This window comes from Schistocerca piceifrons, chromosome 4 (assembly GCF_021461385.2).
Source record: "Schistocerca piceifrons isolate TAMUIC-IGC-003096 chromosome 4, iqSchPice1.1, whole genome shotgun sequence".
NCBI classification, from domain to species: domain Eukaryota; kingdom Metazoa; phylum Arthropoda; class Insecta; order Orthoptera; family Acrididae; genus Schistocerca; species Schistocerca piceifrons.
In genome coordinates, this window is record NC_060141.1 from 47,653,190 (window position 1) to 47,679,095 (window position 25,906).

General features: G+C 42.2%; 1 protein-coding gene across 1 annotated transcript in view; it reads right to left on the minus strand.

Annotated features, from left to right (window-relative positions):
- Positions 1 to 20,092: 20,092 nt before the first annotated feature.
- The window catches only part of LOC124795583 (nitric oxide synthase, salivary gland-like), a gene marked incomplete at its 5' end in the record, with an annotated part of 162,318 nt that continues 156,504 nt past the window's right edge, over positions 20,093 to 25,906 (minus strand). The window contains one exon of the mRNA XM_047259655.1: positions 20,093 to 20,995. Coding sequence (XP_047115611.1) covers positions 20,888 to 20,995 — 108 coding nt within the window. The remainder of the gene's footprint in view (positions 20,996 to 25,906) is intronic.

Genomic DNA, 25,906 nt, shown 5'->3' on the forward strand with positions numbered 1-25,906 from the left:
CCAAGTCAATGTGCCCCTGGCAAACAAATTTTGGCAGAACCCGAAATGTTTGATTGATTTTGTTTCATTCTGTTTTACGGATATTGGACAGTTTGTTGCGAAAAGAAGATTTATTTAGTTTCTATAAAAAATAAAAATTAATTTGGTTATGGTGTAAGTGGCGGTGGCATTAGCTTTGTTTTTGTTTTTATGTTAGACAGGATTTTGGGGGTAGTATGGATTATAAGGGCCAACGCCTGAAGTCGAAGAGGTCAAAAAAAAGTAATTCTGGATAGCTTACCAGATTGCATTTAAAGGGCTTTCGCAAGTAACGACAGGCAAAATAAAAAAAAAATAAAAAAAATAGGCGGCGCGTAAGTCTCACTTTTTTAAGCTCGTGGGTTCAATGCTCACCAGAGGCATTTCATTTGCTCTCCACGATCGCGAAAAAAAAAGAAAAAAATGATGGCCGAGAAAACATAGGGTGGGGAAAAAACAGTCACGCCAACCGAAGCAGTAAATCAGAGTTCGAATCCAAAAAAAGGCACAGTGGGTAATGAAAAAAAGAGTAGCGAACCGGAGTACATTGGACAGGGACTGCGAATAGGTGGCGTTTGGTGGGAATGTGGATCGGCCGTGAGGCGAGCTGAGACCGTCCGCGCAGTTGCGAACATGCCAGATGGAGCAGTGGTTAACGGACGTGGTTAGTAAGCAGGAGATCCCGGGTTCGAAACCGGGTTCGATGCACATTTTCGCTCGCCGCAGCTGATTCGGGGTAATGTCCCACTGTAGCTGATAGCAATGATCACCTTGAATTTACATATAATGTTTCACAGCTGAGGATTCAGAAATGTCCGAAAGGACAGACACCACCACGTATTCATATAATCTTTGTACCACTTACCACTTTCGCTGCGAACGGCTGTTGCTCCTCCTACTTGCATTATTTTGTACTAAAAGTAACGGTTTTGTTACCTCTTTGGTTTATAGTTAGTATTTCAATTGTCTTTCCAACTTCCTACAATCTCGTAGGCTTGTGATTATCTTTTAATTGCGATAGCTGTGAAGAGAGCGGTTGGTGACAAAGATTTAAGTTCAACAATGCCGCCGCGCGGTCTTAGGCGCCTTGGTCACGGCCAGCGCGGCTCCCCCGTCGGAGGTTCGAGTCCTCCCTAGGGTATGGGGGTGTGTGTTGTCCTTAGCGTAAGTTAGTTGAAGTTAGATTAAGAAGTGTGTCAGCTTAGGGACCGATGACCTTAACAGTTTGGTACCATAAAACCTTACCACAAATTTCCAAATTTCAACAATGCCGCCGGCCGCTGTGGCCGAGCGGTTCTAGGCACTTAAGTCCAGAACCGCGCTGCTGCTACGGTCGCAGGTTCGAATCCTGCCTTGGGCATGGATGTGTGTGATGTCCTTAGGTTAGTTAGGCTTAAGTAGTTCTAAGTCTAGGGGACTGATGACCTCAGATGCCAAGTCCCATAGTGTTTGGAGCCTTTTGAACCATCAACAATGCCAGGTGGACACATATCTTGGTATTTCAAAGTAAACCTCCAATACTGAATTAACACTGTTTTGGCTTCTTATTAACACCTGATTTCCTTCTGACATGGTCTAAATTTACGCAGAGCAATAGGCTTAGGACTTCTTCTCTTTTTTTCTTTTAAGTCTGGTCCAAAGTTATCTGGATGACAGTGTGACTTTGTACCAACATAAAAACTGTAATTTTACTCCAATACAGCATAGTTAGTACACATTTTCACTTTTCAAAGCACTCAGAAACTATAGACGTAAAATGTTAGGATGTCTGTGCGATGAGTAATATACACTCCTGGAAATTGAAATAAGAACACCGTGAATTCATTGTCCCAGGAAGGGGAAACTGTATTGACACATTCCTGGGGTCAGATACATCACATGATCACACTGACAGAACCACAGGCACATAGACACAGGCAACAGAGCATGCACAATGTCGGCACTAGTACAGTGTATATCCACCTTTCGCAGCAATGCAGGCTGCTATTCTCCCATGGAGACGATCGTAGAGATGCTGGATGTAGTCCTGTGGAACGGCTTGCCATGCCATTTCCACCTGGCGCCTCAGTTGGACCAGCGTTCGTGCTGGACGTGCAGACCGCGTGAGACGACGCTTCATCCAGTCCCAAACATGCTCAATGGGGGACAGATCCGGAGATCTTGCTGGCCAGGGCAGTTGACTTACACCTTCTAGAGCACGTTGGGTGGCACGGGATACATGCGGACGTGCATTGTCCTGTTGGAACAGCAAGTTCCCTTGCCGGTCTAGGAATGGTAGAACGATGGGTTCGATGACGGTTTGGATGTACCGCGCACTATTCAGTGTCCCCTCGACGATCACCAGTGGTGTACGGCCAGTGTAGGAGATCGCTCCCCACACCATGATGCCGGGTGTTGGCCCTGTGTGCCTCGGTCGTATGCAGTCCTGATTGTGGCGCTCACCTGCACGGCGCCAAACACGCATACGACCATCATTGGCACCAAGGCAGAAGCGACTCTCATCGCTGAAGACGACACTTCGTCCCTCCATTCACGCCTGTCGCGACACCACTGGAGGCGGGCTGCACGATGTTGGGGCGTGAGCGGAAGACGGCCTAACGGTGTGCGGGACCGTAGCCCAGCTTCATGGAGACGGTTGCGAATGGTCCTCGCCGATACCCCAGGAGCAACAGTGTCCCTAATTTGCTGGGAAGTGGCGGTGCGGTCCCCTACGGCACTGCGTAGGATCCTACGGTCTTGGCGTGCATCCGTGCGTCGCTGCGGTCCGGTCCCAGGTCGACGGGCACGTGCACCTTCCGCCGACCACTGGCGACAACATCGATGTACTGTGGAGACCTCACGCCCCACGTGTTGAGCAATTCGGCGGTACGTCCACCCGGCCTCCCGCATGCCCACTATACGCCCTCGCTCAAAGTCCGTCAACTGCACATACGGTTCACGTCCACGCTGTCGCGGCATGCTACCAGTGTTAAAGACTGCGATGGAGCTCCGTATGCCACGGCAAACTGGCTGACACTGACGGCGGCGGTGCACAAATGCTGCGCAGCTAGCGCCATTCGACGGCCAACACCGCGGTTCCTGGTGTGTCCGCTGTGCCGTGCGTGTGATCATTGCTTGTACAGCCCTCTCGCAGTGTCCGGAGCAAGTATGGTGGGTCTGACACACCGGTGTCAATGTGTTCTTTTTTCCATTTCCAGGAGTGTATTTTGTAACATTGCAGCGCGTCAGCAATCGTGAATAATTTAATGATTATAAAGAATCCGCCTCGATTGCAAATGCAGGGTTGTACAAAAAGGTACGTTCAAACTTTCAGAAACATTCCTCACATACAAATAAAGAAAAGATGTTATGTGGACATGTGTCCGGAAACGCTTAATTTCCATGTTAGAGCTCATTTTAGTTTCGTCAGTATGTACTGTACTTCCTCGATTCACCGCCAGTTGGCCCAATTGAAGGAACGTAATGTTGACTTCGGTGCTTGACATGCTACTCGTTGCTCTACAGTACTAGCATCAAGCACATCAGTACGTAGCATCAACAGGTTAGTGTTAATCACGAACGTGGTTTTGCAGTCAGTGCAATGTTTACAAATGCGGAGTTGGCAGATGCCCATTTGATGTATGGATTAGCACGAGGCAATAGCCGTGGCGCGGTACGTTTGTATCGAGAAGATTTCCAGAACGAGGGTGTCCCGACAGGAAGACGTTCGAAGCAATTGATCGGCGTCTTAGGGAGCACGGAACATTCCAGCCTAAGACTCGCGACTGGGGAAGACCTAGAACGACGAGGACACCTGCAATGGACGAGGCAATTCTTCGTGCAGTTGACGATAACCCTAATGTCAGCGTCAGAGAAGTTGCTGCTGTACAAGGTAACGTTGACCACGTCACTGTATGGAGAGTGCTACGGGAGAACCAGTTGTTTCTGTACCACGTGCAGCGTGTGCAGGCACTATCAGCAGCTGATTGGCCTCCACGGGTACACTTCTGCGAATGGTTCATCCAACAATGTGTCAATCCTCATTTCAGTGCAAATGTTCTCTTTGCGGATGAGGCTTCATTCCAACGTGATCAAATAGTAAATTTTCACAATCAACATGTGTGGGCAGACGATAATCCGCACGAAATTGTGCAATCACGCCATCAACACAGATTTTCTGTGAACGTTTGGGCAGGCATTGTTGGTGATGTCTTGATTGGGCCCCATGTTCTTCCACCTACGCTCAATGGAGCACGTTATCATGATTTCATACGGGATACTCTACCTGTGCTGCTAGAACATGTGCCTTTACAAGTACGACACAACATGTAGTTCATGCACGATGGAGCTCCTGCACATTTCAGTGGAAGTGTTCGTACGCTTCTCAACAACAGATTCGGTGACCGATGGATTGGTAGAGGCGGACCAATTCCATGGACTCCACGCTCTCCTGACCTCAACCCTCTTGAATTTCATTTATGGTGGCATTTGAAAGCTCTTGTCTACGCAACCCCGGTACCAAATGTAGAGACTCTTCGTGCTCGTATTGTGGACGGCTGTGATACAATACGCCATTCTCCAGGGCTGCATCAGCGCATCAAGGATTCCATGCGACGGGGGGTAGATGCATCTATCCTCGCTAACGGAGGATATTTTGAACATTTCCTGTAACAAAGTGTTTGAACCACGCTGGTACGTTCTATTGCTGTGTGTTTCCATTCCATGATTAATGTGATTTGAAGAGAAGTAATAAAATGAGCTCTAATATGGAAAGTAAGCGTTCCCGGACACATGTCCACATAACAAAGTTTCTTTCTTTGTGTGTGAGGAATGTTTCCTGGAAGTTTGGCCGTACCTTTTTGTAACACCCTGTAGAACACACTAAAAGAGGCCTCTTTAGGCAGTTTGTAGTTTTAGTGTGTTCCAAAGAAGGCGTGGTTATCCGCGCCGAAACCTAGGTCAACATCCGGTTTCTATTTGCAATCGAGGCGGTTTCTTTACAATCATTAATATATTTTGTGTTGCCGGCCGAAGTGGCCGAGCGGTTCTAGGCGCTACAGTGTGGGACCGCACGACCGCTACGGTCGCAGGTTCGAATCCTGCCTCGGGCATGGATGTGTGTGATGTCCTTAGGTTAGGTAGGTTTAAGTAGTTCTAAGTTCTAGGGGACTGATGAACTCAGTAGTTAAGTCCCATAGTGCTCAGAGCCATTTAAACCATTTTTTGTGTCCAGTATTTTCAAAAAATGATAAAAAGTGGTACAAAGTTACTCCGACTGACTGCAGTCACTGTGTGACATGTGGACCAGAATGGAAAAACGCTTCACTGGTGCAATATGTTTGTATTTACACGTCGTGTAGACGTGGGTACCTGCACTACTTGCGGCGTTGTGAGTTGGTGCGCCAGAAAGCGGAGCCTGCAGCAACCACGGGGCAACGCCGCAGGAGACATTCAATGCTCCAGCTCGGGTGACACCGCCTGGCGGATAACCAGATCTCGCCAGTGTTGGCAGCCCCACTACACGCCACATGTCACAAAGACATCAGGCGTGCCACGGCATCAGTGTGAGGAACACCTTATCAAAATGAGATGTGATTTGATTCAGAACGACCTGCGATTATTTTACTTCAACTTGGAAATCTTGTTAGAAATATTGTAAACAGTATATGAATTAGGGTGAATCGATAACCTCTAAAAAAATCACTAGCCATTACATTACGTCATTTTAAATTTCTATCCCATCACTAAGTCGAAAGCTGAATTGATCCTTCGTAAATAACATCAGTAAAAGGCAGAAACGGTCCTACATGTTCCTGTCTTTTAATGTTACTATTCCTTTATAGATTAGACAGTGCGTGTATTGAACACTACCAGTAATGTTTAATTAATTTTTTGCGAACAAGGCTTTCACGCTCCAGGCAACAACATGGACTACCTGTCATATACGAAGTCTGTTAAAAAAATTCCGGAAGAATCGTAATTTTGCGCCAGTGGTATGTTGGAGCGATATGTGGTTGGCATTCATGCACGCTACTGTGTTTAATGTGTGACTGCCGGAAGTTTCATTGTTGTATGTCTGTTAGTTTATGGTTCAGAGTTGTATTGAGTGGAACGTTGAGTCGCACAGTTCGCGAATTTCAAGGTGGCAGAGTTAGAGCTGATAGTATGAAGCACTTAAGCTTAGGTTAAGACAGAAAATAACCTTAGATCAAGCTTAACCTGGATACCTGCATTGTATAAACGTTAACTCTCGATCATAACGCCATGAAGTCGGACCATATTTGACTGGAGAAAAGTCAGATTCAGCTTTAATCGTCAGTGGCACTACGATTCATTCATCTACATCTACGTGATTACTCTGCTATTCACTCTAAAGCGCCTGGAAGAGGATTCAATGAACCACCTTCAAGCTGTCTCTTTACCGGGAAAAACGAGCACTTAAATTTTTCTGTGCGAGCCCTGATTTCTCTTATTTTATCGTGATGACCATTTCTCCCTATACAGGTGGGTGCCAACAGAATATTTTAGCAATCGGAGGAGAAAATTGGTGATTGAAATTTCATGAGAAGATCCCGTCGCAACGAAAAACGCCTTTGTTTTAATGATAGCCGCTCCAGTTCCAAGTATCATGCCTGTGGCACTATCTCCCCTATTCCGCTATAATACAAAGCGATCTGCCCTTCTTTGAACTTTTTCGATGTCATCCGTCAGTCCCACCTGATGCGGACCCTACACCACACAGCAGTACTCCAGAAAAGGACGGACAAGCGTGGTGTAAGCAGTCTCGTTAGTAGACCTGTTGCACCTTTCAAGTGTTCTGCCAGTGAATCGCAGTCTTTGGTTTACTCTACCCACAACACTATCTATATGATCGTTCCAATTTAGGTTATTTGTAATTGTAATCCGTAAGTATTTAGTTGAAATTACAGCCTTCAGGTTTGAGTGACTTATCGCGTAATCGAAATTTAGCGGATTTCTTTTAGTACTCATGTCAATAACTTCACACTTTTCTTTATTCGGGGTCAATTGCCACTTTTCGCACCATATAGATATCGTATCTAAATCATTTTCCAATTCGTTTTGGTTATCTGATGACTTTACAGGGAGGCAAACAATCTAAGAGGGCTACTTAGATTGTCTCCTACGTCGTTAATACAGATCAGGAACAATAGAGGGCCTATAACACTTCCTTGGGGAACACCGGATATTACTTCTGTTTTACTCGATGGCTTCCCGCCTATTATTACAAAGTGTGACCCTTCTGACGGGAAATCGCGAATCCAGTCGCACAACTGAGACGATATTCCATAGGCATGCAGTTTGGTTAGAAGACGCTTATGAGCAACGGTGTCGAAAACCTTCTGGAAATCTAAAAAATATGGAATCAATCTGACATCCCCTGTCGATAGCACTCATTACTTCGTGAGTATAAAGAGCTAGTTGTGTTTCACGAGAACGATTTTTTCTGAATCTGTGCTATGTGCCAAAAAAACGTTTCCTTCGGGGTAATTCATAATGGTCAAACACAGCAATGTTCCAAAATCCTACTGCATATCGACGTTAGTGATATGGGCCTGTAATTCAACGGATTACTCGTATTTCCCTTTTTGGATATTGGTAAGACTTGAGGAAGTTTCCAGTCTTTAGGTGCGGATCTTTCTGTGAGCCAATGGTTGTATTTAACTGCTAAACATGGATCTAATTTTGTTTTTGGCATTTACAAATTGAAATAAAAAAAGAAGTTGTCACTAACACAAAAATGGCAAGTAAATATGTGACTACGCCATTCCCACGCCGCTGATGCTCAAAATACTGGCTTTCAAATACTGGCTGGTATTCCTCTTAAAGCAGATATAGTAACAGTTATGTCTTTATACACACAATTTCCAGCAGAAAATCTTTCTCATATTGAAAGAAATTTGACGATCGCTTCTTTTTCTATTTATTTGCTCCGACGGTTATAGCAAGACACCTTCGATAATAAATACTGCGTATCTACGATGTACCATAAATATCTGTGGTCGAAGCTTGATAATCGTGTCGATAGCCGATTTTAGCCATGTTGCCAGGCATGTTACGTGCTACCTAAGATCAAATCTGAACCTGCTTCGGTGGATCCAAGCTTAGCGTTATGCACTAGAGCTGAGTCCTGAACAGCCGGCCGGAGTGACCGAGCGGTTCTAGGCGCTACAGTCTGGAACCGCGCGACCGCTACGGTTGCAGGTTCGAATCCTGCCTCGGGCATGAGTGTGTGTGATGTCCTTAGGTTAGTTAGGTTTAAGTAGTTCTAAGTTCTAGGGGACTGATGACCTCAGAAATTGAGTCCCATAGTTCTCAGAACCATTTGAACCATTTGAGTCCCGAACATAGTTCAATTTCTGTTCTAATATCAAATTTGATATTCAGTCAGCGATGTTTATACAATCGATCCTCAGAGGAGGGATGCATCTGCATTAAATTTTGTGTGAAACTTAACCAAACCTTTACAGAGACACACCAAATATGCAGGAAGCCTACAGTGATGAGTGCTTCAGCTGTACTCTGTGTTGCGAACGGTTCACACGGTTTAAAAGAGGCCAGACGGATGTTAAAGATGACCCTCCTTCAGGATGCCCTTTGATGACTACCGACGACGTTCATGTCAGGAACGCCAACGAAACTGTGCGTGCTAATTAGAGACTCACTGTCCGAAAGACTGCAGAAGAACGTAACATTTCAGTTGCACCATACCTTGAAATTCTGACATAGCATCTTGGAATGCATAGTGTTGCCGCCGAGTTGATCCCATGGCTCATGAACAGGACCACAAGACCTTCGCCCCTCAATCTGTGAAGAGCTGTTGGATCGAGCAAATGAGAACAAGATGTTCCTTAAGAGAATCATAACTGGTGATGAGACCTGGGTGTACGGTTAAGATGTTGGGACCGAGGTTCAGTCGTCACAGTGGGTCGGGGAAGGTTTCCAAGATCAAAAGTAGCTCGTCACGGCAGGCAAAGCCGTTCTCATAGCTTTCTTTGCCTTTGAAGGATTAATTCATCATGAATCCCTGGCACATGTAAAATTGTTAATCGATGGTACTATCGCGACGTGTTGCGACGCCTGCTAGAAAACGTGAGAAGGAAACGGTCTGAAATGTGGTGAGACAATTCATGGCTCTTTACATAACGATAACGCACCCTCACATTCATCCCTATTGGTACGTGACTATTGCAAAAAAATGGTTCAAATGGCTCTGAGCACTGTGCGACTTAACATCTGAGGTCATCAGTCCCCTAGAACTTAGAACTACTTAAACCTAACTAACCTAAGGAGCGGTCGCGCGGTTCCAGACTGAAGCGCCTAGAACCGCATGGCCACACCGGCCGGCGACAATTGCACAAAAAACGAAATCACTGCGTAGCCTCATCCTGCGCACTCTCCAATCCTGCGCCCTGTGGACTTTTTTTTTATTTCCAAAATTGAAAACCCCGTTGAAAGAATGAATATTTGCAACGATGGACGAGATAAAAGTAAAATTCGCAGACGGTGCTTCGCACGATCCAACAAGATCCGCTTCCGCAAGTGGAAACGTCGTTGAGAGCCGTGTATCAGCTGTAGAGCAGGAGGTGTATTTCGAGTTAGGCCGTGCACGGTAAGTAAAAGGTAAGCGTTGAAAAATTTTGTGAACAAAGTTTTGGATTTTTTTAACCACACGATATACAGGGTGTAAATTTTAACTTGACAAACCAGAATAACTCGGAAAAATAAGCTTCACAAGAGAAAATGTTTAGAATCCAAAGTTGATTGTTTTCGAGGGGGACATCCGCTGGTGCAAAAATTAGCCCGCCACCCCAGCTCCATGGGGTTGGGGCGGGAGGGAACTTAAAATTTCAAATGGGAACCCCCATTTTTTTATTGCAGAATCAGATTCTACATAAAAACTACGTACATTTTGTCTTAAACATTTGTTTTTATTCTTGGCAGTTGGCGCTGTAGTTCAAGAAAATCCATGTTCTCATTTTTGCTTGGAAAATGGTTACGAATAAATAATAAATACGTAAGTAGGATGTTTGGTTAGTTCGTTAGCTAGTCAGATGATTTGTTTGATAATTAAAAGTTGTGTGGCCTCATGGCCACGAAACAAACAAAACATATTCGAATCTGCAGAAAAAATAAATATTTGGGTCAACATCTGAACAACTCTAATTCCTCTCTCTCAAACCCCACCCTATGGGCAGAGAGCGAGAGTTTTAATTTTAACGAATCAAACTAGTAATTTTTGTTTTTTTTTTCTTTATTGATTTTCAATTCCCCCCGAAGGGGGCGGGCAGGCAGCAGCTTACTACGCTGCTCTACAGCCTACAGACTTTTTTTAAATAAAGGAAGAAGAAAGACACAAGGAAAAACAGGCGATAAAATGGCGAGTTAAGGCGTAAAATTGCGGAAAGTTAAAACAGAAAGCAAAAGGGGGCAAAATAGTAAATAAGTATTTTTTATTTATCCGTAACCATTTTCCACGCAAAAATGAGAACATGGATTTTCTTGAATTACGGCGCCAACTGCCAAGAATCAAAACAAATGTTTACGACAAAATTTACGTAGTTTTTTTATTTAGAATCTGATTCTGCAATAAAAAATAGGGGTACCCATTTGAAATTTTAAAGTTGCCTTCCGCCCCACCCCGGGGGCCTGGTGTGGCGGGCTAATTTTGGCACCAGCAGATGACCCCCTCACAAATAATCAACTTCTGATTCTACACATTGTTTCGTGTGAAGGTTATTTTTCGAGTTGATATGGTTTGTCAACTTAAAATCTACACCCTGTATGTGTCTGTAACACGATTGCTTTGCGGCGCGGCAACTATTTAAAATGTATTTAGACTGTAAATAGCTATGTCACTGCTTTCTGTCTCGAAAGTAACTGATATATGTCAGCTACCTTTCTTACTCAACAATGCGTAACCTAAACTGCAAGAGACGTTAAGGTAGCCATACATTTTTCAATGAAGACTCAACGAACGGGTTAGTTAAATTCGAAACAGTATAATAACTAACACCAATAATTCAAAGATTGCTAGTCGATAGTCAAGTAGCGACGTCAGACTCTAACATGCGAAATTATCGATTTTTTTAGCCCAATAGTTTCTTAAAAATCGTTTGAGGAAGATGTAGTTATTATGTGCGCATGAAGAACATGTGCATTAGAGTTGGGCAACACGATTCTTTTTCCCGATTCGATTCCTACGATTCAATCTCACATTGCGAATCGATTCCTACGATTCTTTCACGATTCATTCTATTCTGAGATGACACGCTTCTTACGGAATGCAAAAAGTTCTACATCTTCCTCACAGATGGCAGGACATGTCTGAAATTGTCAATGGGGTTAGAATCGAACTGTGTCACTCATGATAAGATATTCCAGAAGTAGTTTATTTATGAGTAAACATGCATATGACGTTACAAGTGTGATTCTCGATTTATACGTGTAATGCCTTAATTGATGAAAGGTCACGTTTGATTTGATTGCATCTATTGTTTTATTTCAGTATGACAGGAAAGAGGAGTCGATTTGTGCGAAAGGTGGTGCAAAATTACGTGGTATGCCAGTTTGGTTGTGTGGCTTGAACGTATTAACTACAGACGTCTGCTTTGTAGTAACAAAATCTAGCAGTGAGGCAGACGTGGTTTGGCTCATATCATCCTATATTTTTCTGTGCTAAGATGTCTTTGCAAGTCCATATCATCCTTGTAGTTCATAACGCAGCTGACAGCCCTCCCACACATCAAATTTAGCTTAACTTTCATTTCTTCTAAATACAATGCATAGGTATTTTGCTTTTAATTTGTCTGAGAACTTGCTGCAGTCACTACTATTTACGTGAGAAGACGACATACTTCTAAACAGTAGGATTCAATCGTATACAGCGACATTATTTCACTAAAATTTAATATGAATCTGAACACGATAACATTCGAAAACTCGAACTTGAAATTACTAATTAAAAAGCTTTTGTTTAAAGATAAACTTAAAAATCAAAATCCGTATCTAAATATAAAATTTTATCCAAACTGTTAAAGCCGTTCCCAAGAAACACGAAATTCAGTCTTTAATTAAAAAATTCTGTTGTGTAAAATCGCATGCTGTAATAAAAACCAAAACCTTAACTACATTCAATACATACTAACAAAGTTTTACGAGATGGCGTTATAAAAGCACGTGAAATAGCGTTTTTATAATATAAAATTGCGTTTTTACGAATGGAACTATGTAGGTGAACTCAAAAAGCAGAAACCAGTCTAAACACAAAATTTCATCCAAATCGTTAGGGCCGTTTTCGAGATACGCGAAATATAATACATAATCGTGTGTATAGAAGGTGTGTGTGTTTTGCATTGCATCTGCAACAAATAAGAGGTACGTATTTATTCATCATACTTGGATTTCTCGATTTTAATCGTCTATATTGGGAACTGTGATACTCGCTGTATGTCGTTTCTGCCATCACTAGTTCATGTATTACTCGCGCAAACTAAGCTGACGTCGGCGCGGTGGCTGATGGTAGCGATAGTAAATGGGAAATGCCTTTACGCTCGTTCCCGTCAGCCACCGCCAAGTTTCAGCTTGGTTTTCACGAGTAATATTACGGCCCACGAACTTCGTTTGTTCGTTCCGAGCTTCCTTTGTTCACACGCATCCTCCACTTAACTGCCATCTGGCGGTCATGATCATTCGGCACGACTCGGCATGATTCGGAAGTTACCTTCGAAGCATAGCGTACTAAGAATCGATGAATCGTTGGAACTTGGAATCGTCACGACTCGGAAACACGCAATCGTTCTTACGATTCTTTTGAATGACGATTCGTCCGTATCACGATTCGATTCTTAATTTAGAGTCGTTCAAATGAACGACTCATTCACGAATCGCCACAACTCTAATGTGCAGAACGCAACGGCGTGGCAGAGCGGTGGCCAGCCCCTGCTAGTCTAACCTTGGGCAGCCCCACTATACCAAACGTGTCACAAAAATCTGGTTGCGGTGCAATTTCTGTCACATCAGTGTGAGGACCAAATGATTCAAATGGCTCTGAGCACTGTGTGACTTAACAGCTGAGGTCATCAGTTCCCTAGAACTTAGAACTATTTAAATCTAACCAACCTAAGGACATCACACACATCCATGTCCGAGGCAGGATTCGAACCTGCGACCGTAGCGGACGCGCGGTTCCAGACTGAAGCGCCTAGAACCGCTCGGCCACCTCGGCCGGCGTGTGAGGACCGCCTGTGCGGTAAATGGCGTGGGTTTTGGGAGCACACGGGCATACAAACATTTTTTTCTTTTCAACCTTCATCATAAGCCCTTTATTGAGTATAAACTCCATTGCAAGCGTAGGGCTTCCCACGCGTACTAAGGTGGATACTGACCAGTGGTGGTCAGCCTGGTCCTAACCGTCCACTAGTGTGCTTTCCATATTTCAAGATGGCTGGCAGTCGATAGAGATTTTGAAAACATTTTCATTAGGTTTTCATAAAATTTTCACATGAAAGTCTTTGGCAAGCAATTATTATATACTTTAGCTTACTGTAGCTCTGCTTTACGAATGTTATAAAGTTTCTTCCACACATTACCGTACCTTTGCTGTGGAACCAGTGGGCAGTTAGGAACTTTAACTATTAACAGATATACTAGCCACCAGTAGCCACTGGCCAAAACACTGCATTATCTAACGGAAACGTAACCGCGACTACTTGTGTCTTTTTACGAAAGAAAACGAGACCAAGGACCATGTGTCTGCGCCACGACTTTGAAAAGGCGCCTGTCCTTCCACAATGTGCGTTAATTTCTATGCTGTGTAGTCACGTCATATTCCACAACACTGAGTCCGTATTTCTTGCGTTATTTATCGCGCAAAAGTAGCAAAACGTGCATCCAGCCTTACGCCTTACTTACACTTGAAAACTATTTTCGAATACACAAAACAGTCGTAAGTTTTCATAAAATTAATGCTCGACTTAACTCAAACGACTGAAAAGATTCTTCCGATAAATGCTTCGGAGCATCACGCTGATTCGAGTACGTGCTGAAAGTACAACCTTCATGAAACGAAGAGGTGGTTTCCGTCCGATCCGTCTACATCATGGCAGGTTTATCAAGTTCCTGCGCAAAGAGCCAGATAAAGATTACCTACAATACTACGCTGAAAAACTCAAAAGTCATGTTTGAATGGGACTACCGTAAAGCAAAGCGCAATAACCATAGCCAAAACAAAAACCCTGACATCAGCCACAACTTAACCAAGCGAGACAAGCAGAAGCATAAATCACGGAACACCAACGTCTGATCGAGTCCGTAGGGCAAATGCTCCAAGTGGAAATAATACTGTGGCACAACTGCCACTCGAGTGGCAATATCCAGTGCCGTTGAAGCACAACTAACCAGGATCTCTGAAAAGTAGTGGATGAAACAGGTGGCTACATAGAATACGTATAATCTAAACTTTCGTGTTCATCGATGCTGAGAAAATCAACGAACAACACAGATGATGAGGGAAGCTTGTGTTACAGGTAACGGCAGTTACTTAGGAAAATTTGGAATGCTGATCCTTGCTTTGCTGGTACCAGCATTGTGCGTACGGTAACTATTAAACTATGGTAACAAAAGTTTCAGCAAAGAGTTTGACATACAGGTCGCCGATGTTTTAGAACCTTTGAGAATTCGACCATATTGTTGTAACCTTCTTTTTTTAAGTTGTAAGAGACTTCTGTTATTTTGCATTTCCAATGCTGTAATCTAAATGCCAGCTTTTTTCTCCCCCTTTATCTTTCCCGCATCTTTAATTTCCTTCTTTCTAGTGTATTCTCGTTAACTGCTGAAGAAATACCAGTACTGGATAACGGAAGATGAAATATGGTATTGTTTTGTAAGTGTGTGCATTAAGTTATCTTTAATTGAATTTGACTTGTAATTCATTACACAGCACCTTTTAAAGATTCGTATACCTTTGTATTTGCTTTATAGTTAGGTACCAGTACCGCGATTGTTCCTTTAATACCGTACATTTTATATTTTCGTTTGCATATGTTTCTTTCAGTTACGCTGTCCATATTGTTCGTTTTTCTCCATGTGTTATGTAGTTTTTTTATAGCTTTCCCCCAAAAAACATGTAATTCAGTTATCAGCTGTAAAATAAGACCACATTAATACACTTTCCTGACTTCACTGCAATTATGAATGTAGCCTACATTGCGTAGTAGAGGGACAGTTATTGTTCGTTGAATAAATAAATGAAGTTATATTCGTAAATATCACAGAAACCAGTGCACCTGAAAAAAGTGACAATACCGTGCCTCTTTTGAGCATCCTTGCTTCTAATTAACCACGGTATGTCTCAGGAAAACAAGTAACGTAAAGTAGGGTTATTTTGCTCTACCTTTGGACATATTCCAAACAAATTCAAGTAATGTATCGTAGTTTTGCAAATTGGCTTTTGAAAATCATGTTAGGCTATTCAAAATTGTGTTTATTTTGAAATTTTATGTTTTACAAACTGGAGCTGGTTACTTTTCTCCAATTAATCTAAACGTTAGTTTAAGACCCGATAATAGGTTGGGACAGTGTTACTGCCTTTAAAATTTATTGTGTCACCTTACAGGGTCATAGTAAACTGACATTTATCTACATACACATTGGTCCACCTCAGAAATCTTGGTGTGGTGTCAGAGTCATCTGTAGTGCAGCTCGAGGTCTAGGTTAGGTTAGAAGGTAACAATATAGGCTAGATGCCAGTTGATGAAGCCAATGAGTGTGCAAGCAGAAAATCTGATTGGAAATTGACCATTAATGAAGCCGAATGTTTACATCTATGATGTATTGAAAAATGCAAAGGGCTCCAAAACATGTCATTTACCATATTTGGATTTAACATGTTAAAAAAGCAACAAATGTTGATAGTATTTAGTGTTGCTTCATTACTCAAGAAAGAAAAGGCCAATTTTTCTTTATGTATGGCATGTCAAAATGTCAGTGACCACACCAGGAAAATATTTTGCACAAATTCATTGCCATTGACCAACTCTGGCATTGAGAAACACAATCTTCATAAAATTAACATGCTCGAGGATAACAATAGGCCTACAATTCACTCGTTGTGGTCTTCAATACAGAGACTGGTTTGATGCAGCCCTCCATGCTATTCTATCCTGTGTAAGCCTCTTCATCTCCAAGCGACTACTGCAACCTACATCCTTCTGAATCTGCTTAGTGTATTCGTCTCTTGGTCTCCCTCTATGATTTTTACCCTCCAATACTAAATTGGTGATCCCTTGATGCCTCAGAATGTGCCCTACCAACCGATCCCTTCTTCTAGTCAAGTTGTGCCACAAATGCCTCTTCTCTCCAATTCTGTCCAGTATCTCCTCGTTAGTAACATAACCTATCCAGCTAATCTTCAGCATTCTTCTGTAGATCCACTCATATTAAGTCATATACAGGGTGATTCAAAAAGAATACCACAACTTTAAAAATGTGTATTTAATGAAAGAAACATAATATAACCTTCTGTTATACATCATTACAAAGAGTATTTAAAAAGGTTTTTTTTCACTCAAAAACAAGTTCAGAGATGTTCAATATGGCCCCCTCCAGACACACGAGCAATATCAACCCGATACTCCAACTCGTTCCACACTCTCTGTAGCATATCAGGCGTAACAGTTTGGATAGCTGCTGTTATTTCTCGTTTCAAATCATCAATGGTGGCTGGGAGAGGTGGCCGAAACACCATATCCTTAACATACCCCCATAAGAAAAAATCGCAGGGGGTAAGATCAGGGCTTCTTGGAGGCCAGTGATGAAGTGCTCTGTCACCGGCTGCCTGGCGGCCGATCCATCGCCTCGGGTAGTTGACATTCAGGTAGTTACGGACAGATAAGTGCCAATGTGGTGGCGCTCCATCCTGCTGAAGTATGAATTGTTGTGCTTCTTGTTCGAGCTGAGGGAACAGCCAATTCTCTAACATTTCCAGATACTGTAGTCCAGTTACAGTAGCACCTTCGAAGAAAAAGGGACCAAAAACTTTATTGGCTGAAATGGCACAGAAAACGTTCACCTTAGGCGAGTCACCTTCATACTGAGTTGTTTCCTGCGGATTCTCAGTGCCCTATATACAGACAATGTGACGGTTGACTTTCCCGTTAGTGTGGAAAGTTGCTTCATCACTAAACACAATCCTTGAAACGAAAGATTCATCTGTTTCCATTTGAGCAAGGATAAAATCACAGAAATCGATTCTTTTAATCTTATCAGCTGCAGACAGTGCTTGAACCAATTTCAGACGATAAGGTTTCATAACTAACGTTTTTCGTAGGACTCTCCATACAGTTGATTGTGGAATTTGCAGCTCTCTGCTAGCTCTGCGAGTCGATTTTCCTGGGCTGCGAACAAATGCTTGCTGGATGCGTGCTACATTTTCATCACTCGTTCTCAGCCGTCCAGAACTTTTCCCTTTGCACAAACACCCATTCTCTGTAAACTGTTTATACCAACGTTTAATACACCACCTATCAGGAGGTTTAACACCATACTTCGTTCGAAATGCACGCTGAACAACTGTCGTCGATTCACTTCTGCCGTACTCAATAACACAAAAAGCTTTCTGTTGAGCGGTTGCCATCTTAGCATCAACTGACGCTGACGCCTAGTCAACAGCGCCTCAAGCGAACAAATGTACAACTAAATGAAACTTTATAGCTCCCTTAATTCGCCGACAGATAGTGCTTAGCTCTGCCTTTTGTCGTTGCAGAGTTTTAAATTCCTAAAGTTGTGGTATTCTTTTTGAATCACCCTGTATATCCTATGCATTTGAATAAATCACTGGTTCCTTGATTAGCAGAGCATTCCATCTTTTTGCTCATGACAACCTGGAAACAAGTTTCACAGGTCATCTATAGGCCATGAAGCTGTTTTGAAACCATACAAACCATCCAGTGGCTCTCCTTATCATGGAGTGGGGTTTACTACCACCTGCACTTTTCAGGATCCCTGAATTAAGTTACCTTCACTGCAGTCTAAAAGAAGGGTGTTTGCAACATTTTATCCAGTACTTGCAGTGAAATTCCAGTACACAGTGACATGTGTAAGGAGGAATGTGTTATAATATTCATTGCTCTCTGATAAACTCCAGTAGTGTTTAAGATCCATTTATTATAGACATTAGACATTTACTGTCAGTGGCACAGAGGTATGTGTGGACTTGAATGGAGAAAGTGTCAGCGTGCAATAATATTAGGTGGAAACACACATAAAAACTTGAGATGACTGACTGCTGAATTGCTGAAGTGTCATTCTTCTCAAGGGCAAAAGAACAGATGCTACTTTGCTTTGTGTGTCACATCTTTTCACTGTTGAGCAGAGCTGCTGGTTGATTGTTCAGCAAGAAGTCATTTCAGGTCTTTATGTGCCTGGCCACCATTCAGAACTTTAAGATGAAGTTTAATTATAGTCTATCCTCCTTTCAATTTTGTTTCCAGTACTTTCCATTATTGTAGTAAACAACAAAGTGTGGTTTTATATGTGGTATATATTTTCACAGGAAAAAGTGTTGCTAAACATGTTGGAGTTGATATGGACCCCTTGATCACAAACAAGAGTGTTTGTGATTGACCCACATGAACAACAAGACAGGCTAACTTTACTAATGTTTGACATGAACTCAGTACTTATTAGCTTTCATATTGGTAAAGAAAAATGCAAAACCATGAAGATCTCTATAATAGATTTATTTTTAACATTTGTGACAGCATATTAAAAATAATTTTAAAACACAGTTTACCCCTTTCAAGCTAATTTCTTCTAAAATTTAATTAATATAAATAAAGGTACATAATTATATAATTGGATACATAAAAACTGGAATTCCAGTGCAGTCAGACTTCAATATCTGGTAACAGGAAGTGCTACAGCTATTCTGATGTATCACCTTCAGTCAGTCATACTAATAATTTGAAAGGAACTGTTGTTTTTTATTTCACTTCACACAGCATGAGCATTTAAAACAACTGTGTTACAAAGTAGAACTTTGGGAGAATCATTAATTTTTGCTAATAGTCATAATGATTTGCCCATTATATGGACATTTTAAGCTTCACTGCCTCTTGGTATTTTATAGAACCTTTGTACTAACACTAGATTTGATATTTTCTCCCATATCTTATCATCATTGAAAACCTATGACATGACATTATACTTTACAGATATCACAGTCAGCTTCACTAAAACAATTGCACTTCAGACATCTGACAACTGTTTGTCAACTAGCAATACCTGTAAAAGCCCATAACCAAATGAAATAATATCATCAATTTTTGCTCCTGTATGCCTTATTTGCATAAGTAATTCATCAGAATAGTACGTGGAAACAAAATAAAGGGAATCAGTGTTACAGAGTGGGGTTCCCAGATAGTGGTAGATGTACCACTGATGGTTCACAAGAAACAAACATACTGAAGTAAAATTGTGGTACCAAGAAAGATTGCATCTAGTACCGGAGTGTGTATATTGTAATGAGGAGGTTGTTGACTATTACAATTATGGTGCGAAGTTGAGTGACTTACATGTAATTGTTTTTCAAGTTAGATATGGAATGATTTTTAAGCCAGGAAGCCTCTTCTACCTCCAAGGATGTAGTTAACAAAAGTAAATTTGGCCTTACAGCAAAGGCTGTCATAGAGATCAGTGATGAGCCAATTCTTCAATGAGTTGTAAGCTTAGAAATGCTTTCAAACAAAAACATGAAGCTTTCCGTATTAGCAAAAATCCTGCCCCCCAGTCTGTTTAACCTAACACACCTCTCTCTCTCTCTCTCTCTCTCTCTCTCTCTCTCTCTCTCTCTCTCTCTCTCTCTCTCTCTCTCTCTCTTCCCCCACTGCTCCCATTCCACTACCGAAGGGTTTGTTAAAAAGTGAACAACCTGTAGTTGTATGTGATATGTCAAATATTCTAAAAATGCCATGTCAAATATTCTAAAAATGCCAAGTGGTATGCAGTGGCAAAGTTTGAGAACCCCTATTACGTGGCAGTGACAAAGTAAGTAAGTCAGCTTACAAATTCCCTCACACTCTGTGTGTTTAAAAATTAAGAAGCTTGTGAAAGTGTTGTACAAAGAACTAAAATGTTTCCAAAATACAGAAAACAAAATTACAAATTCTAAAGTCATAAATATGATTAAAAGTGAAATGTAAAACAGTGAGACTGAAATGTACATCATAGTCACAATAAACAAGATTTTGCCAATTAAGTAGTGTGGCAGGAAAATGTTAAGACAGAATGTTTACAGGTTGAAGGAGGGTTCCAGACCTGTCACTGTCAGCTGAAATGTGAAATATTATAATAAATCTGCTCTTGGAGCCACTAGCTCAGTTATATTACTAGCAGGAGCAAACTTTTCAACAATTGTCAGTCAGTATAGTCATCACATCTGTAAGAAAAAATTGTGATCTATCTTTCTTGCGAGCAAAGAACATTATAAAAAATAAATTATGACTAAAACACACAAATTAAATGTTGATTTGTGAATTCCTAAAATAAAGGAAACCTTTGTTTTGTGTTTAGGGTAACTGCAAATGCAATGTACAATTAGGAATCTGACAAACTAGCATATACAAACTTTTAAGTTGGGCATGAATTGTGACTGAAGTTTAACTGTAATCAGTATAATGTGTTACATACAACAGAATCTGTGTATACACTTCCAGTTTGTTTCTCGTCTTCCTCTTGACATGTCATGTGCCTAGGCACAGACAGTGTAAATGACACCTCTATGCAGGAAGTAATGCGCCCTTATGCATAAAGGACTGGGCGATCTTTAATTGATAATTCATTCTTCCACTTGGAAATACATTTCAGGAGAAGATTATGGCTGCGCACCTATGTGAACCCTAGATGTCACCCTTGATCTATTTCTCACTTCTGCTGTTGACACTGTTATTCCAAAGATGTCCTCATGATATCGATTCTCATCCTGTAAACAATAACACATTGTGTTAAACACACACATGATAATTCACATACATTTGTCATTAGGCCTTTACAACAGTAGGCAACATCAGACAGTTACATTATTATATACAAATGTACTGTGGGATATCTATTGAAATAACAACATTATATTACAGTTAATGAATTCCTTCAGTCACAAATTGGCTAGGCAACTAACCAGTCATATATTGTTTGTTTGATTGCATTTATATGTCTTATCTTCTGTATGACTATTTTCTTTGCTTTTTTTCCATGTATGCAAACTTTTCCTTTGATAAATAAATTAAAATTTGAACCTGTCTGCAAGACTGGGACTCAAACTTTATTCCTGGATTGCTAGTTCCACAAGGTATACAGAAGAACTTTTGTAAAGTCCGGAAGGTAAGGGGCAAGGTACTGATGGAAGTAAAACATTCGGGCAGGTTGTGAGTCAGGCAAGAATAACTCATTTGGAAGAGCACTTTCCTCCGAAAGGCAATGGTCCCAGATTCATTTCCTGCTCTGGCAAACAGTTTTAATCTGCCAGAAAGTTACAAATCAGTGCACGCTCCACTGCATAATGAAAATTCATTGTCGATATTAAAACTGTGACACCATAGTGTGTCTTAATACAGGTGAAATGTATGTCTTTGTATGTGTAGTGATTAGAAGCACAAATTGTTTGATTATACATGTTGTTGGTTTATTTGGTTTAAGAACTGCCCTTTAATGTACCTGGATGGGAAAAAAATTTAAGCAGCAAGTGGCAATGGGAGCAGATGCTTACAAAAGTTAAGGAAATGAGCAAGCTTGTGGAGCCAGTGACTCCTTCTGGCAGAAGGGTTGAAGAGGAAGGAAGAGTGATGAGTGATGAAGGGAGGGACTGGTGACATGTAGGAAATTGGAAGTATTATGGAAAAGTCACCCAGAACTCCAACTCACAGGAGACTTGCAAGATGGTGTGAGAAGGAAAGACTGATTGTTCAGGACTGCACAGGATGAGATTTCGAAACCTGAGAGCTTAAGGTTGGAAGACAGAGTAATACGCAAGACAGAAATTACCGACCAAACACCATGTGATGGTTTATAAGAGTGGAAAGCTAAGTACATTATGTGTGGTAGAGGTGTCAGCTGAGGAAAAATAGACCGGTCAACAAAGAAAAGATGTAGGGAATCAGAAGCGAGTGAAGGAAGGAAAAGTTACCAAGGAGGAATGGCAAGTCCAAAAAAATTAATGTATATTAGCGCTAGGTGGGTGGCAAGAACCAAGAACATGTTGTAATGACAATTCCTGCACTCTGCAATAGCGTATTGTGTGTTATCAATATACAGTTTCTGTCTGTGCCCATTCATCTTAACTGCTATCTTGGTGGTGGTCATATGAATGTAGAAGGCCGAAAAGTGTTTACGTAACAGCTGGTATATGACATGTGTCATTTCACATGTGACTCTTCATTTGATAGTTTATGATTTCCCAGTTAAAGGGCTGGTATAGGTAGTGATAGGAGGGTACACAGGGAAAGTCTTACAGTGAGGATGGCCACAGGGGCAGGCACCATAGGGTAGGAAAATGGGTGGAGAAGGAACATAGTGCCCAACCAGGATGTTATAGAGATTGGGTAGACCATGAAAAGCTCTTCTAACTGTGATGTGTATAATAGAAGACAGAATGGACCTCATTTCAGGGCATGATTTTAGGAAATCATAGCCTTATTCAAGTAGCTGATTAACACATTCAAGACCAGGGTAGTATTGACTGATAAGAGATGTAGCCCTAATTGTTGAGGGTTTGTATAAGGGGAACAAACTTATTCATCACATTGTAGAAAACCAAAAGGAAGTAGATGAGATGAGAGATATGATACTACAAGAATCTGACAGAGCACTGAAAGACCTAAGTTGAAACAAGGCCCCTGGAGCAAGTCACATTCCCTCAGGAAAGCAGAACACAGGGAGAACCAGCCATGACAATTATTCTATCTGATGTGCAAGATAGATGAGACAGGTGAAATACCCTCAGACTTCAGAATCAATTTTTAATGTAATTCCATTTCCAGAGAAGGTAGATGCAGACATTTGTGAATACTCCTGGATCAGCATTTTATCAAGCCATATTTGCAAAATAATTACACAAGTAATTTACAGAAGAATGAAACAACTGCTAGAGCCCAACCTTTGGAAAGATTACTTTGGGTTCTGAAGAAATTTAGGAACACTTAAGGCAATACTGACCCTAGGACATATCTTAGAAGATACATTGAAGAAAAAGGCAAATTAATGTTTGTAGCATCGCCGTTAAAAATGTTGCAGGTGGCAGTGAAACTTACAGGGAATGAGAGGACATTTGCAGTTTGTACAGAAACCTAATTGCAATCACAAGAGCTGAAGGACATGGAGGGGAAAGAGTGGTGGGGAAGTGACTGAATCAGGTTTGTAGCCTATCCCTAATGTTAGTCTGTTCATAGTACAGGCTGTAAAGAAAACCAAGGGGAAATTTGGAAATGGAATTAAAGTTCAGGGAGTAGATATAACAATGTTAATGTTTCTCGGTGACTTTGTAATTCTGTCAGTGGTGGCAAAGGAGTTGGAATAACAATGTCTTGGGTATGGATTACAAGAGGAACACCAATGAGAATAAAACAAGAGTCATGGAATGTAGCTAGATTAAATCAGGAGATGCTTTGGGAACAAGACTAGGAAATGAAACACTAAAAGTGACTGATGAGTTTTGCTATATAGGCAGTAAAATAACTGATGATGATAAAGTAGGGAGGATATACAATGCAGACTAGCTAAAGGAAGAAAAGTGTTTCTGAAGAAGAGAAATTTGCCAACATGTAATAGAAATTTGTGTTACGAAGTATTTTGTGAAAGTATTTGTCTGGAGTGTTATTTTGTACAGAACTGAATTGTGGAAAATAAACAGTTCAGACAAGAAGAGAATAGAGGCTCATGAAATGTGGTTGATACAGAAGAATGCTGAAGATTAGGTAGGTAGATTGAATAACAAATGAGGGTTACTGAATCAAATTAAGGAAGAAAGAAATTTATGATGCAATTTGAGTAAAAGAAGGAGTCAGTTGATAGGACACATCCTGAAACTTGAAGAATTTTGAGGGGAGGGGATTGGGGGATAAAAACTTTAGTTGCCATAGTGTCTGTTCCTTTGGACATTACATTGTTGTTCCTAACAACACAGACACTGCAGTATTGTACACTCCTGGAAATGGAAAAAAGAACACATTGACACCGGTGTGTCAGACCCACCATACTTGCTCCGGACACTGCGAGAGGGCTGTACAAGCAATGATCACACGCACGGCACAGCGGACACACCAGGAACCGCGGTGTTGGCCGTCGAATGGCGCTAGCTGCGCAGCATTTGTGCACCGCCGCCGTCAGTGTCAGCCAGTTTGCCATGGCATACGGAGCTCCATCGCAGTCTTTAACACTGGTAGCATGCCGCGACAGCGTGGACGTGAACCGTATGTGCAGTTGACGGACTTTGAGCGAGGGCGTATAGTGGGCATGCGGGAGGCCGGGTGGACGTACCGCCGAATTGCTCAACACGTGGGGCGTGAGGTCTCCACAGTACATCGATGTTGTCGCCAGTGGTCGGCGGAAGGTGCACGTGCCCGTCGACCTGGGACCGGACCGCAGCGACGCACGGATACATGCCAAGACCGTAGGATCCTACGCAGTGCCGTAGGTGACCGCACCGCCACTTCCCAGCAAATTAGGGACACTGTTGCTCCTGGGGTATCAGCGAGGACCATTCGCAACCGTCTCCATGAAGCTGGGCTACGGTCCCGCACACCGTTAGGCCGTCTTCCGCTCACGCCCCAACATCGTGCAGCCCGCCTCCAGTGGTGTCGCAACAGGCGTAAATGGAGGGACGAATGGAGACGTGTCGTCTTCAGCGATGAGAGTCGCTTCTGCCTTGGTGCCAATGATGGTCGTATGCGTCTTTGGTGCCGTGCAGGTGAGCGCCACAATCAGGACTGCATACGACCGAGGCACACAGGGCCAACACCCGGCATCATGGTGTGGGGAGCGATCTCCTACACTGGCCGTACACCACTGGTGATCGTCGAGGGGACACTGAATAGTGCACGGTACATCCAAACCATCATCGAACCCATCGTTCTACCATTCCTAGACCGGCAAGGGAACTTGCTGTTCCAACAGGACAATGCACGTCCGCATGTATCCCGTGCCACCCAATGTGCTCTAGAAGGTGTAAGTCAACTACCCTGGCCAGCAAGATCTCCGGATCTGTCCCCCATTGAGCATGTTTGGGACTGGATGAAGCGTCGTCTCACGCGGTCTGCACGTCCAGCACGAACGCTGGTCCAACTGAGGCGCCAGGTGGAAATGGCATGGCAAGCCGTTCCACAGGACTACATCCAGCATCTCTACGATCGTCTCCATTGGAGAATAGCAGCCTGGATTGCTGCGAAAGGTGGATATACACTGTACTAGTGCCGACATTGTGCATGCTCTGTTGCCTGTGTCTATGTGCCTGTGGTTCTGTCAGTGTGATCATGTGATGTATCTGACCCCAGGAATGTGTCAATAAAGTTTCCCCTTCCTGGGACAATGAATTCACGGTGTTCTTATTTCAATTTCCAGGAGTGTATTTATCAACCAATACCAGGCAGTAAGGGGTTATGTGCATGTGAGTACAGGTTGTGATTCAGGAATAATGACATGGAAATCTGGGTCTACCATGAGTTGTGCTCAGATAGCCAAGGTGGGTAAGATGACCGTTCACATAAAGTGGGAGATCGGTGTTCCAGTCCCAGTCCAGCACTGATTTTCATTTTCATCATTCTGTTGAATGGCTGATGGTTGCCAATATTTGCAGCTATGGATACATATCATGCAGTTGTAGAGGGAAGCCAAGACTTAAATG